The 15,288-nt window shown below is 35.8% G+C and overlaps 1 protein-coding gene across 1 annotated transcript in view; it reads left to right on the top strand.

Moving 5' to 3' along the window:
• The window catches only part of COL4A5 (collagen type IV alpha 5 chain), a gene marked incomplete at its 3' end in the record, with an annotated part of 248,542 nt that overhangs the window by 198,613 nt on the left and 34,641 nt on the right, over positions 1-15,288 (top strand). The window contains exons 35-36 of the mRNA XM_008072191.2: positions 4,655-4,744; positions 5,152-5,291. Of these exons, the coding sequence (XP_008070382.1) occupies positions 4,655-4,744; positions 5,152-5,291 (230 nt within the window). The remainder of the gene's footprint in view (positions 1-4,654; positions 4,745-5,151; positions 5,292-15,288) is intronic.

The raw sequence follows: 15,288 nt of genomic DNA, 5'->3' as shown, positions 1-15,288 counted from the left end.
AGTAGCCGGAATTACAGGCATGCGCTACCATGCCCGGCTGATTTTTTTTGATTTATTGTATAGATGAGGTCTCGCTGCCCAGGCGGGTCTCGAACCCGCGTGCTCAGGCAATCCACTCATCTCAGCCTCCCAAAGGCACGAGATTACAGGCTGAGCCACTGAGCCCGGCTGTTGATGTATTTAATTACATTTATGGTCTTGCGAATATTGAACCAGCCCTGCATCTGGGGATGAAGCCTACTTGGTCATGGTGGATGATTTTTGAGATGTGGTTTTGGATCCAATTTGCTAGAATCTTGTTGAGGATTTTTGCGTCTAAAGGATATTGGCCAGTAGTTCTCTTTTTTTGTTGGATCTTTACCCATTTTGGGTATCAGTGTGATGTTAGCTTCATAAGATGATTTGGGGAGAATTCCATCTTTCTCAATTGCCTGGAATACTTTCAGTAGTATTGGTATCTGCTCCTCCTTACACATTTTGGAAAATTCTGCTGGAAAGCGATCTAGTCCAGGGCTTTTTTTTTTTTTTTGTAGATAGTTTTCTTATGATAGTGTCAATTTCCTGGGTTGGTATTGGTGTACTTAGTGCCTCAATGTCTTCTTGTTTCAACCTGGGGAGGTTGTGTGATGTAAAAATGTCCTCCATTTCATTTAGGTTATCAAGTTTGTTTCCATATAGGTGTGCATAGTAATTTTTGATAATCTTTTGTATTTCTTTGGGGTCAGTTGTGATTTGATCTTTTGTATTTCCGATTGTGTTTATTTGGACTCTTACTCTCTTTTTCTTGGTCATTCTGGCTAGAGGTCCATCAATCTTGTTATTTCTTTCAAAGAGCCAACTTTTTGGGTTTTTTTTATGTTTTTCTATGATATTTTTGTCTTCGGTGTCCCATATTTGGTCTCCTATATTGGTGTTTTGAATTTTTCTACTAAAGTTAGGGTTTTGGTGATCTTCTCTTTCCAGCTCCCTTAGGTTAGACTCTCAATTTGTGATCTTTCCATTTTCTTGATGTGTGTTTGTAGAGATATAAATTCCCGTCTTAGATCTGTTTTCATGCCATCCCAGAGGTTTTGGTAAGTTGTTTTTTCATCTTCATTTGCTTCCAGGAATCTTTAATTTCTGTCTTGATTTCAGTGTTGACCCAATAGTTGTTCAGCATCATGCTGTTTAGTGTTCATGTCTTTGTGGACTTTGGGGAAATTTTGTTGATGTTGATATCTATTTTTATTCCACTGTGGTCTGAGAACATGCATGGCAATATTTCAGCCTTATGGAATTTGTTTATCTTGATTTATGGCCAAGGATGTGATCTATATTGGAGTACATTCCTTGTGGTGATGAATAGAATGTATATTCTGTGTTTGTTGAGTGGAATATTCTGTAGGTATCTATAAAGTGCTTTTGGTTCAGTGTCAAGTTTAGGTTCTGAATCTCCTTGTTTTGCCTTGATGAACTCCCTAGAGCTGTTAGTGGAGTATTCAAGTCCCCTGCTATAATAGTGTTAGAGTCAATATCTTTTTTTAATTTACTTAGTATTTGCTTTATGATTGCTGGTGCTCGTGTGTTGGGTGCATATATGTTTAATGGATATTTCTTGTTGATGAGTTGAACCTTTTATCATTATGTAATGTCCTTTTGTATCTTTTTAAAGTTTTGATAGCTTAAAGGTTATTTTGTCTGATATTAAGATTGTGACTCCTGCCTTCTTTTGTGATCCATTTGCCTGGAAACTCATTTTCCATCCTTTCACTTTGAGTATGTGTGTGTCCCTTGTAGTGAGATGAGTCTCCTGGATGCAGCAAATAATTGGGTCATGGTTTCTTATCCAGTTTGCCATTCTGTGTCTTTTCAGTGGTGCAGTTAGTTCATTCACATTCAGGCTGATTATTGAAATGTGATTGTTTATTCCTGTCTTGGGGTTCTTATAAAGTATTTTTCTTTGCTTGTTTTCTTTTGGCTTTGGAGTTAATATATATGTGTTTCTTCAAGTTTTTTGTTGCACTGTATTCTCTGTTGATTTCTGTATTCTGCTGTTCTCTTGGGAAGTGTGTAGTCATTCTTTTTTTTTTTTCTTTCTTCTCTGTCTAATACCTTTATAAGTGTCTCCTGTAGAGCTGGTCTGGAAGTTGCATATTCTCCTAGGGATTGGATGTCTGGGAAGGATTTTAATTCTCCATCACTAATGAAGATGAACTTGGCTAGACAGGAAATGCTTGGTTGAAATTGTTTATCTTTGAGGACTTTGAATATAGGTCTCCAGTCCCTTCTTGGTTATAGTGTTTCTGTCAATAGGTCTGCTGCTATTCTGATTGGCTTTCCCTGGTGGGTAGTCTGACCTTTCTCTCTTGCTACCTTTAGGATTTTTTCTTTGGTGCCTACTTTGTGTAGGCGAATTGCTGTGTGTCTAGTGGTTGGTCTTCTCACTTGATGTCTTGTGGAGGTTCTCTGTATCTCTTGTGCTTGGCTGGTCACATCTCTGGTGAGATGGGGAAGTTTTCTTGGATTACCTGGAATACTTGCTCCAAGTTGTTTTCCATTTCCCTTTCTTCTGTGATACCAATCAGGCATAGGTTCGGTCTCTTGAAATAATCACACATCTCTTGTAGGCTTTGTTCTTTCTTTCTGAGTTTTCTTTCTGTTTTTTACAGATCAGGTTAATTCCATGTTCTGGTCTTCAAGTTCTGAGATTGTTTCTTTAGCTATATTTATTCTGCTTTACATGTTTGTCATCTTGTTATGTATGTCCTGGGTGAAATTTTTTATTGCCAAAATCTCTGTTACAAGTTCTTTCAGTGTTGCATCTTGTCTTTCTTGAATTTTATTCACTCTTTCCATCCATTCCCTAATCCTTGTCATATTCTGGGGTCGGTCGTTGGTGACTTCCATTGTTTGGGCTCTGAAGTCTTATTTTACAGGAGTTTTGTCTTTGGTACACTTGAAATTGCCTGAGATCTTCCTTTGGTTTTTCCTCATTTGTGACAGATCTCTTGTTTTTCTCTTTAGTTCTGTTATTCAGTGACTGTGGGAGAGGCTTTCACTTCTAATGTTTGCTCAGCCCCCTATTCTTCCCTGATCTGGGTTCTGGATTTGTTCTATTTTGTTTTTATTTTTTATTTTTTTGAGTTGGAATCTCACTCTGTCGCCCAGACTGGAGTCAGTGGCTGCTCCCGGCCACTGCAGCCTCAACCTGCTGGACTCGATCCTTCCACCTCAGCTTTCCAAGTAGCAGAACTACAGGTGCACACTACCACACCCGGCTAATTTTTTGTTTTATTGTAGAGATGAGGTCTCACCAAGTTGCCCAGGCAGGTCTTAAACCTGCAGATTCAGGAAATCCACTCATCTCAGCCTCCCAAGGCACGGGATTACAGGCTGAGCCACCAAGCCCGCCTTGTTCTATTTTGAAACAGGACTGTGGGTGGGAAACTTTGCTGTCTCTTATAGTTTTGAAAGTCGAATTAGGTAGAGAATGGGGAACTAGGATTTAGAAATTTATTGCTAATCACAGTGTTCACTGACTGTGGTATGTTTTCCCTGAGACCCGCTCCTCACCACCACTCTATATGATGATGCAATGGGTACATGTGTGTACTCCCACTGATCTCTCTGGAGGTCTTCCTTGTCCTTTTCTGGCCACATCCTTTGTCCCATGGCTGAATCAGTGTGGGCGTGGGGCATCTGAGATTCAGTACTTGTCCTGGTCCTCCGAAGTTTGTTTTTTCAGGATATTATTACTTCTGGGTCTCAGTCAATCCCCGAGTAGTTGATCCACTGGTCACAGAGATCAGGTCTGTTGTTCCATGGTGAGCAAAAGAGCACTTTCCTGCCCCATTTTCAAGATGATAGCAGGGTGCTTCTTTCATTTTCTCCTGTCGGACTCTGTCTCTGGGCTCCCTCCACAGCCCTTGCTGCCAGTGTCCAGCCAGTCGCTGAAGTGGTGAGGCAAAGGATGGGGCCAGCAGTCTCTCCCGATGTAGTGGTTAGGCAGAGACTGGAGCTGATAGGCTCTCACTGCCATCTTTGCAGCAAAACTTTTGTCAGTTAAAAAAAATGGCACTCAGCTTCTGTGACCTAGAAAGTGCCAGGGACCAAGCAGAGCATCTGCAACACCAGCTGCTTCATCAAGAGTACCCTGACCACTTGCTCATCAACCCCCACTTAGTCAGTCTCTCCCAGCATCTTTTTCCCAGGAAGGTTTTTGTTTGTTTTAAAAAATGGCCTTTGGCTTCTGCATCTCGGGAAGCACTAGGGTCCCAGCCAAGCAACTATGGCACCAACTGCTGCACCAGGAGAGCCCTGGCAGTTTGCTCCTGAGCCCTCACTTAATCAGTCACTTGCACACCAACACACTCACCAACATATACAGAAAATTTTCCGTACACTCAGTCACTCACACAAGGACTCACATAGTCTGATTGGCTTGGCCACCATCTTCAGTTCATACTTCACCATGACTATATTGTAATATATTCCTAAGGATATTTCTTCCATAACTCTTGCTTGTTTTACACTGAGTTATATCTATGGACCTTAATCATATAATTAATATTTAATCTAATCAACCCCATGCTTGTATTTCAATTACTGCCCATTCCAAAAACTGCAACACTAATATTGCTGACTTGTCTTAACTTCACCAATTTGACCTTTGTAGGTCCTAAGGGTAACCCTGGTCTCCCTGGGCAGCCAGGACTTATAGGACCTCCTGGACTTAAAGGAACCATGGGTGATATGGGTTTTCCAGGTGAGTGATGAAAGTCTCTCAGATATTTAGTTCCATTAATGGAAGGTGATTTGCTATTGTTTTAATCAGAGAAGAAATTAATTTTGATATAAACAGTTTGTGACAATATCTAAGGTAATCAGTGGGTAGAGCTTCCTTGTTATATAAATATTTGAAGTGAGAATTAAGGGACCAAGCCTTGGAAACCTTAGAAGTTAGAATTCACAAACATATCTTTTCTTTAACTATATTCTTTCCATTTAAACTTCCAAAAAATAGGTTTTTATGTAAACATGGTTGTGAAGCTTATTATATAAATTAGGGTTTGCAGAATTTTAATATATCTTTTTGCTTAGTCATATGCATCTGAGTTATGCCACAGATAAAATTCTTGTATAAAATAATTCTATATTACATATTTTCAACAGGCCCTCAGGGTGTAGAAGGACCCCCTGGGCCTCCTGGAGCTCCTGGACAACCTGGCTCCCCAGGATTACCTGGACAGAAAGGAGACAAAGGTGATCCTGGTGTTTCAAGCATTGGTCTTCCAGGTCTTCCTGGCCCAAAGGTAATTATATTCCAGGCATATGCCTGAGAGGATGTGATTTTTTTAATATTGTACTCATTCTTAATTTTTCATTAAACAGACTATAAAATGGCATGGTATATTTTGGATAAGAGTTCTGTTCCTTCTCTTTTCTATTAGTTTATAAGAAAATCTGTCTTAAGGTTTGCAGTCAGTATAAAAATAAAAAGAAAAAAACCTTTTGATTTCTTTGTTTTCCCTCTTAACCTCTTATCTTAATCTCTCTTTTATCTTTTTTATTCTAGATTTTTTTTTAACTTTTAAATCTTTTATTTTAAAGATGTGGGGTAAAATTCAGGATTAGGTATACAAATGTTCATTATGCAGGTACCCTTGTTGATGAGGTGTGCCCCCCTCCCCTAGCAGTTTCCCTCAGCTGCCAATCCCACACCCCTCCCCTGCCTGGCAGTTTTCCATTACAGCCAGTCCCCTTCTCATAGCACTGTGATATTAGTTCAGTGTCCGCTTATGAGTGAGAACATATGGTACTCTGTTCTTTGTTTCTGTGATAGATCACTGACTATGAAAGACTCTAAGTTCATCCAAGTTGCTGGAAAGTCCATATGTTTGTCTTTCTTTTTGACTGCATAATACTACATTGTGTATATGTTCCACATTTTTTTTATTCAGTCCAGTTTCGATGGGCAGCATGTTCCATTCCATGTTTTTGCTATTGTGAATAGTGCTGTAATAAACATGTGTGTGCAGGTATCTTTTTGGTAGAATGACTTGAGTTCCTCCGGGTATGTTCCCAATAGGGAGATTACTGGGTCGTATGGAAGATCAATTTCTAGTTCTTTCAGAAATCACCACACTGTTTTCCTAAGAGGTTGCACTAGTTTGTATTCCCACTAGCGATGTAGACGCGTACCTTTTTTTCCACATCCTTGCCAGCATCTATTGTTGTTTGTTTTTATTAATGATGGCTATTCTTACTGGGATTACGTGTTATCGCAATGTGGTTTTGATTTGCATTTCTCTGATGATTAGTGAAGCTGGGCACTTTTTCATGTGTCTGTTGGTTGCCTGTATATCTGGGAAAACTGACTGATCATATGCAGCAGTTTGAAATAGGACCCCTCCCTATCACCATACACAAAAATTAACTCTAAATGAGTCAAAGACCTAAACGTAAAACCTCTAACTATAAGAATCTTAGAAAATGCAGGAGACCCCCTTATGGAAATTGGAACTGGCAACCAATTCCTGATTTAAAAAAAAAAACCCCAAATGCCCAGTTTGTAAGAGATGATAGACAAGTGGGACCTCATCAAACTGAAAGGCTTCTGCAAAGCAAAAGAAACGATCAAGAGAGCAGGGAGACAGCCCATAGACTAGGAAAAAATATTTGGCAACTGTATATCTGACAAAGGCCTAATATCTAGGATTTACAAGGTACTCATATGTGCCGAAAGGACAAAAGCAGCCCTATTCAAAAGTGGGTAAATACACAAATCTCTCTTCTCTTAATCTCTGAGTACATTTATATTAACCAACAACATAGTTTTGCCTGTTTTTGGTGTTTCCTTTTTAGTGATGGAGTTGTTGGTCTCTGTCTTAATATTATTATTAACTAATTATGAAAAGGCCTATAGACACAGTAACCTAAACGGTTAATTAAAATGTAGAGCCGGGCTCGGTGGCTCAGCCTGTAATCCCGTGCCTTTGGGAGGCTGAGGTGAGTGAATTGCCTGAGCCCGTGGGTTCGAGACCCGCCTGCGCAGCAAGACCTCATCTCTACAATAAATCAAAAAATCAGCCGGGCGAGGTAGCGCATGCCTGTAATTCTGGCTACTCGGAAGGCTGAGGCGGAAGGATCGCCGGAGCCCAGCAGGTCGAGGCTGCGGTGGCTGGGAGCGGCCACTGCACTCCAGTCTGGGCGACAGAGTGAGACTCCAACGAAAAAAAAAAAAAATTAAAATGTAGTAGTACTCTTAACTGCTTATCTAAGATAGTTCTCTGAATACAGTTATACATTCCCCTCTACTCCTCTGGTCAACGTGAAAACTTTGGTGGTATTTCTCAAGTAATCAAATTCAGAATTTGTTTTAGAATCGTTGTACTCAACAGGGATTTATTGACAACTGCTTAGCTCCATGTCAAAAGGTAATAACTCACCTAATCATGCAGTCAGATCATAAAGCTAAGGAGTATTATAAAAGGAATTACAGTTTTCAGTTTGCATGGAATTAGTGGAAATTCCCTCTGAAATAAGAATTTACTGAATTATACTTAAAGGTAATTTCTGTATTATAGTATATAAAAAGACATTAGTTTGGTTAGTTGGTCAACATACTAAAGAGATAATCAAGAAAAGTTTTGCATATTAATTACAGTTTAACAATGTAAAGTTTATTGAAGTGAATTTTGCTTTTCTTTGTTATATTTAGATTTTACCAGTAATATATGAATATATACTTTTATTAAATATAATAATATAGAAATATAAAAAGTAAAAGTGAAAATCTTCATGTCCCATCCTCTTTTCTCCATTCCTTTCCCTGTAAAGGCCTATTGTCAATAATTGATGTATAAATTTGAATCTCCTGTTCTGCACTTTTATATACATGCATATAGAAGTTTGTTTTTTCTGCATATTTTGTATATGTGGAATCATAGTATACATGCTATTCTGTACCTTCTTTTCTCACATATATCTTTTTTCTTTCTTTTTTCAATATATCTTAGACAATTTTCTTTGTCGTTGTACATTATATCTGAGGACACATGTATAACGATTTATACTGGATAGATTCCTAAAAGAGAAATTACTGAATCAAAGGATAAGTCAATTAATTTTTTGCCTTTAAGTTTTTATGATAATAGTAACATATGAACTTGATTTTAAAAATACAACTAATATGAAAATATGTGAAATGAGAAGTCATTTTTCTACATGTTCAGAAATCTCAAGCCCCCAGTTCTTTCCTATGGTAGCTGCTTTTAGCAGTTTCTCATATATTCTTCCATAAAAAGGTTTATGGATGCATATATATCTGTATATATAAGATTTCATTAATTTTAAGATTCATTTTTACACTAAAAAGTATCTGCTACTGGAATTCATATTATGATGAAAACCATATCATAATTAACATGGAAATCTTTTTTCCTCAATTGTTGATACATGAAATGATTCTGAATCTTCCAAATGTAAATATCTTCTTACATTTTTATTTACATATATGAAATCATAGTGTACATTTGCTCTATATGTATCTATCATCACTTGGTAAGTCTTTGCAAACTCTGTTTAAAAGCTTATAAATACATGCCTCATTATTTTTCATAATTATATAGTATGTTTTGTGTGGGTTCACTATAAATAATTTAACCTGTTATGAATACTAAAGTTGTTTCTATAGTTTCATGACTGGAAGCATATGTTGCACTGGAGATTCTTATCCATATCTTACTTACATATCTTAAGAATCTTTGGTAACTAATGCCATAGAATAAATTCTGAGCAGAGTTGCTGGATTCTAGTATATAGGTGCCTTTTTAATAGTGATAGTTACTGTCAAATTTTTCTGTTAAATAACTCTACTCCTTTAATACTTTCATGATTAGTGTAAGAAATTTCTATTTTCTCCTCATTTTACAAATACTGAGTGTTATCTTTTTTTAATTTCACTAATCTAATGGGTGAAGTTATATATCATTATTGTTTATGTATGAATGTTCCTGATTACAAATGAGGTTTCATATGTGTATATATCTTCTATAAATCACCTATTCACATTCTTTGCTTCTTTTTTAAGGAGAGGATTTAGTTATGTTATTCCTACTGATTTTTTTTAGATAAGAAGATATAATTTATTTAAAAAATAAATGAGAGAGAGAGTGAGAAAGAAAGAGGAGATTCACCTCCTCAATGCAGGGAAGGGGGCCAAAACCAGGAAGCATGGTGACAGCCATAGTTCAAAGAACACATGACCACACCAGAGTCTAGTAGGCAATGGCAAAATGGCCCCTACTAATTTTTAAAAGTATAATACAAACAGTGAAGATGCTGCACTTATTTTCTCCCAGTCAGTTGTTTGTCTTATAACATTGCTTACTGTGTATTTCTTATGTAGATGTTTAAATTTTTTCACATATGTAATGTGAATTTTGTACTCATTCATTTATTCATTCATAAAATATCTGTTGAGTATATATGATGTATCAGGTTCTGTTTCAGGTGCTGGAGTTATAACATGAACGAAACAGACAAGTTTACTGCCTGAATGGAGCTTATATCTGGTCAAGGAGACATATAATAAACAGAATAAATGTGTATATTATGCTAGGTGATAAATCTCATGGCAGAACGTAAAGCAAAGATTGAGGATGGGAATTTCTGGGAATAACTATGTTTTGTAATATATGAGTAGGAGAATGTCTCTCCAATAAGATAATTAATAATTGAGCAGTGTTCTCACTGAAATAAGGGAGTGAACTATGTAAAGACTTTGAGGTGGGAGCATACCTGACATGTTTAAGGAACATAAATGAGGCCATTGTGCATTAAGCAGAAAAAGTGCGGTGATACTGAGTGATAAGATTAAGTTGGTGATGGGGCACAGATTATCTAGGGCCTTATAGATCATAGTAAGGGCTTTTGCTTCTGAATTAAATGGGGAACTAATAGAAAGAGTAAAATTATTGTGCATTAATTTTAAGTATCACAGTTTCTGTTTTGGAAGTAGCTCATAGAGGAACAAGGATGAAAACAGAGCAGTTATGATGATATTTATATAAGATAGGCTAGAAATGTTGATGGCTTGAATCAGGGAGGTAGCAGTGGAAGTGATAAGAAATAGTCAAATTCTGACTATATTATGTAAGTCGAGCTAGGAATATTTGCTTATGGAACATGAGAGAAAGAGAGGAGTAAAGGATGACACCAAAGTTTTTAGCCTGAGCCACTGAAAAGTGTAATTGCTACACACTGAGACAGGAAAACTTTTGAAACAAACAAGTTTAGTGAGAATGATCAGGAGCATGGTACTTCCAAGGCAGTCTCCCATCTAAGCACAAACCATGACCGGCCCTGCTTAGCTTCCCAGTCTGGGGAAGAGCCCATTTATCACAGAAACAAAGAAGAGAGTTCCATATGTTCTCACTCATAAGCTGACCTTGAACAATTATAATGCTATAAGAAAGTGATTGGCAGTAGTGGGAAACTGTCAGGGGAGGGGAGTGGGATTGGCAGTTGAGGGAAACTGCTTGGGGAGGGAGGGGACATACCTCATCAACGAGGGTACCTGCATGATCAATGTTTATATACCTAACCCTGAAATGTACCCCATATCTTTATAATAAAAATTTTTTAAAAATAAAAAGTAAATTCATTCCTTGAGAGGTAAGGAAGGTTTGAGACCTGACTTACACATTAAAAAATATATTTTACTTATGAAGACGTCTACATATTTTGATTATAATAATTTATATATTTCTTGTAGTATTTGCATGGTTTTCATTGTTAAATTTGCATCTTTAATCCATCAAATTTTTTATATGTTGTATGAAGTAAGAAACTAACTTAAGTTTTTCCCAAATAAATATCTACTTGACCCAGCCCCATTTGCTACAAACTCCATTCTTTACTCACTGATTTAAAATTCCATTAACATTTTTTTCCAAACTTTTTCATGTATAATTTCTCTGTGATGAGTAAATTTTTTTTTTTTTGAGTTGAAATCTCACTCCATCGCCCAAACTGGAGTGCAGGGGCATGCTCCCAGCCACTGCAGCCTCGACCTGCTGGGCTTCAGCGATCCTTCTGTCTCAGCCTTCCAAGTAGCCGGAACTACAGGCGCACACTATCACGCCCAGCTAATTTTTGATTTTTTTGTAGAGATGAGGTCTCACCAAATGACCCGGGCGGGTCTCGAACCTGCAGGCTCAGGCAATCCACTCACCTTGGCCTCCCAAAGCGCTGGGAAACAGACTGAGCCACTGAGCCCGGCCGAGTAAATTTTAGTATTTGTATAATGGGACCAAATTTACCATAATAAATTATCTTTAAATTATTAATGTATAGTAGCAACAAATATGTTTCAATTGGTAAATGTCCAAGGTATATTGAAATATTCAAACAAGAGGTTAACTTTTAACTTTTCTATGTGATCTACAAGTATATTTCAGTAAGCAAATTCTACACTAAATTTGGAAATGTACAGAGCTGATGAAACAAGGAAATAATGTGAAGTAGCCTGCTGTTTCTTTCAAATGGTATTATTGTATATTAGAAGGGTAACACATTGAAAAAATAAGGTTTTATAGCTGGGTTCTATTAGGCATAGGCAATCTTTGCACAATTTTGATATGTGCAAATTTTAGTTACCGTGACTTAGTTAACTAACACTGATCCACAACAGCATGGTTTAGAATTTAATTACTATTGCATATTAGTTCTTTAGTTCATAAATCACCATGTGAATAACTGATGTGCATTATAATCAGTGAACAGTCATTTAATTTCTTTCAAATTCTGTCAGTGGTTAGTCACCGTGCATCTGTTTAGTTCATCTACTGACGACAAAGAATGTAGTCTGTTGTGTCCTTGGATCCCAGTGGTAAAAAGGATGGAGAGTAAGTGTTGCCATAAAAAAAGAAAAAAACTTCACATGAAAGGAACTCTCAGAGATATTTCACAAGTTTGAAAGTGTAAAGGTTAAAATGATGGAAACGAATCCAAGTTTAGAAACAGTGAGACAATGTCTGTGCCAAGGCATAGAAAAGATATGTGCTCCATATTGTAAGTTAAACGATTAAAAGAAAAGAGACATTATTCAAACTACTCATGATAATTTTTTTTCCTTTTTTTAACAAATGACTAAAGCACTTTATTTCTCAGTGTTTCTAATATTTAAAATTAGTATGTACTAAATATTAGCTTACATTTTTTATTTCTCTATGCATGTATAACTGACATTAATAAGAATTTTAATGTTTTGAAAAAAACTTAAAGGTCTTGGAATAATCATAATTTCCTTCATGGATATTAAATTACTTTACATAATTTCAATTTGTGCTTTCATTTTTACAGTCCTACACTACCATGAAAAATAAACAGTCATTGTATTATGAGGGAAAAGAGTAAGAAAAGTTTCAAGAACTATAATAATCTGATTGAGTAAGCATTAAGAGAAATTTCTATAACTAATGATTGTTGAGATAGTGGTTGGGATAGTGGTAAAAGATCAGTTCAATAATTTGTTTTATAAATGACATCATTTATGAGATAGCTACTTTGTTAATCAAAAAACATGGTTACTGTAATATACTAAAAACCTGGACAAGGAGTCAGTAGTCAGAAGTTTGAGTCCTGGGACTTTATACATGACCTTGGTAAATCACTTAATTTTTCTGTATCTTCATTACTATGTCCATAAAATGAGTAGAAAAAGAACTATCCTACCTTTTTCACAGTTATGGTGCAAAGTTTTGCACAAACATTTTTCAAATTATAAGACACTCTATACATAATATTTATTTATGTTGAAAATGATGGAGCTAGGGTAGATGGTATCTGAGATTTCTACAACTCAAATTTAATGATTCGGTGGAGGTATGTAAATGCATAATGGTCTTTTAATACCATATAATGCTTCTAACCTTCATTACTCCTTATTAAGATCTAATCGTGCTACAGATTCAATGGAAACCCTATCAGAGACCTGGATAGATTTTATGTGGAAGCTGACAAATGTATCCTAAAATTTCTATGGAAATGCACTGAACCGAGAATAGTCAAATAAATCTTGAAAAGAATATCTGGAGGACCCGTTCTTCTGGATTTCAAAATGTACTACAAAGCTACAGTAATCAAGACTGTGATATTGGCATTGGCTAGACAAAGAAATCAATGGAATAGAATAGTAGTCCAGAAATAAGCTGATACATATTTGCTCAACTGATTCTCAGCAAAGTTACCAGAACAATTCAAATGGGTAAAGAATAGTCTTTACTACAAATGAGGCTGGGACCAATGGATATCTACATGCAAAATAATGAATTTGGATGCCCATCTCAGACCATACACAAAAATTAACTCCAAATGGATCATTGATGTAAATTTTAAAACCAAAACTTTAAAACTCTTAGAAGAAAAGATAACTTACTTATCTTTGACCTTGGGTTAAGTAATGGTTTCTTAGCTATGACACCAAAAATACAAACAACCAGAGAAAAAATAGACTATTATCAAATTTAATTTTTCTCTGCTGCAAATAATACCATCAACAAAGTGAAAAGACAATCCACAGAATGAAGTAAAATATTTCCAAATTATATATCAGATAAGGGATTTAGATCTAGAACATATAAATAACTCTTATAATTCAATAGAAAACAAATAATCTAATTTTACCAAAAAAATGAAAGGACTGAACAGACATACAAAAAACATTGTATTCAACAACAATAGAATATGCATTTTTGCAAGTGCATGTGGAATATTCTTCAGACTAAACATTATGTTAGGTCACAAAACAAGTCTTAATGCATTTAAAAATATTAAAATTATACAACATATATTTTCCAGTCACAGTGGAATGAAACTAGAAATCAACAGCAGAAAGAAAACTGTAAAATCTACAAGTATGTTTAATTAAATACACACTCTTTTATTTTTATTATTTTTATTTTTTTATTATAAAGATGTGGGGCACAATTCAGGGTTAGGTATACAAACATTGATTATGCAGGTACCCTTGTTGATGAGGTATGCCCCTCCCTCCCCTAACAGTTTATTTCAACTGCCAATCCCACTTCCCCTCCCCTGACAGTTTCCCACTACTGCCAATCACTTTCTTATAGTATTATAATTGTTCAAGGTCCACTTATGAGTGATAACATATGGTACTCTGTTCTTTGTTTCTGTAAATGCACACTCTTGAACAACAAATGGGATGAAGAAGAAATCACAAAGGAAATTAGAAAATATCTTGAGACAATTGAAAACAAAACTACAACATGCCAAAACTTACAGGATCCAGTGGAAGCAGTGCTAAAAGGGAACTTAATAGCTGTCAATGCTTATGTTAGAGGAGAAAGATATCAAATCAAAAGCCTAATTTTAGAGCTTAAGGAACTAGAAAAGAACAAACCACACCCAAAACTAACAGAAAGAAGAAAATCATAATGATTAGAGCAGAAATAAATGAAATACAGAATAGAAAAACCATAGAGGAAATTTAAAAGAAAAAAAAATTAGAGCTGGTGCTTCAAAAAGATAAACAAAATTGAGAAACCTTTAACTAGATTGATTAAGAAGAAATAAACTCAAAAAACTAAAATAAGAAATAAGAGAGCAAACATCATGACTGATTTTACAGAAGTAGGTAGAATTCTAAGAGAGTACTATGAACAAGTATACACAAACAAATTGGAACACCTACATGAAATGGGACAATTCCTAGAAAGACAAAACCTACCAAGACTGAATCATAGAAATAGAATATCTAAATAGACCTGAAACTAGTAAGGAGATTGACTCAGTAGTCAAAAATCTCCAAATAAAAAAAAGCTCAGGACCAGATGGCTACATGGTAAATTCTAGAAAACATTTAAAGATAAATTACCATTCCTTTTCAAGCTCTTCCAAAAAAAAAAATGAAGAGGAAGGAATACTTCCAAACTCATTTTATAATGCAGGATTACCCCAATACCAAACCCAAACAAAGGTGCTGCAATAAAAGAAAACTACAGACCAATATCCCTTATGAATGTTGGTGCCAAAAATCCTTAACAAAATACTAGCTTATTGAATTCAACAGCATGTCAAAAGGATTGTATACCATGATCAAGTGGGATTTATCCCTGGAATACAAGGATGGCTCAACATAAAAAATTATCAGTGTGGATATATTACATTAATAGAATGAAGGAAAACCCCCAATTAAAGCAGAAAAAACATTTGCCAAATTCCAATACTGTTTCATGATGTAAAAAAAAAAAAAAAAAAAAAAACTCACCAGGCTTGGTGGCT

The sequence above is a fragment of the Carlito syrichta genome, unplaced genomic scaffold (assembly GCF_000164805.1).
Source record: "Carlito syrichta isolate Samal-C Ts95f unplaced genomic scaffold, Tarsius_syrichta-2.0.1 Scaffold314870, whole genome shotgun sequence".
Classification (NCBI taxonomy): domain Eukaryota; kingdom Metazoa; phylum Chordata; class Mammalia; order Primates; family Tarsiidae; genus Carlito; species Carlito syrichta.
The sequence above is the reverse complement of the archived record's forward strand: the minus strand, read 5'-3'. Positions and strand labels throughout refer to the sequence as shown.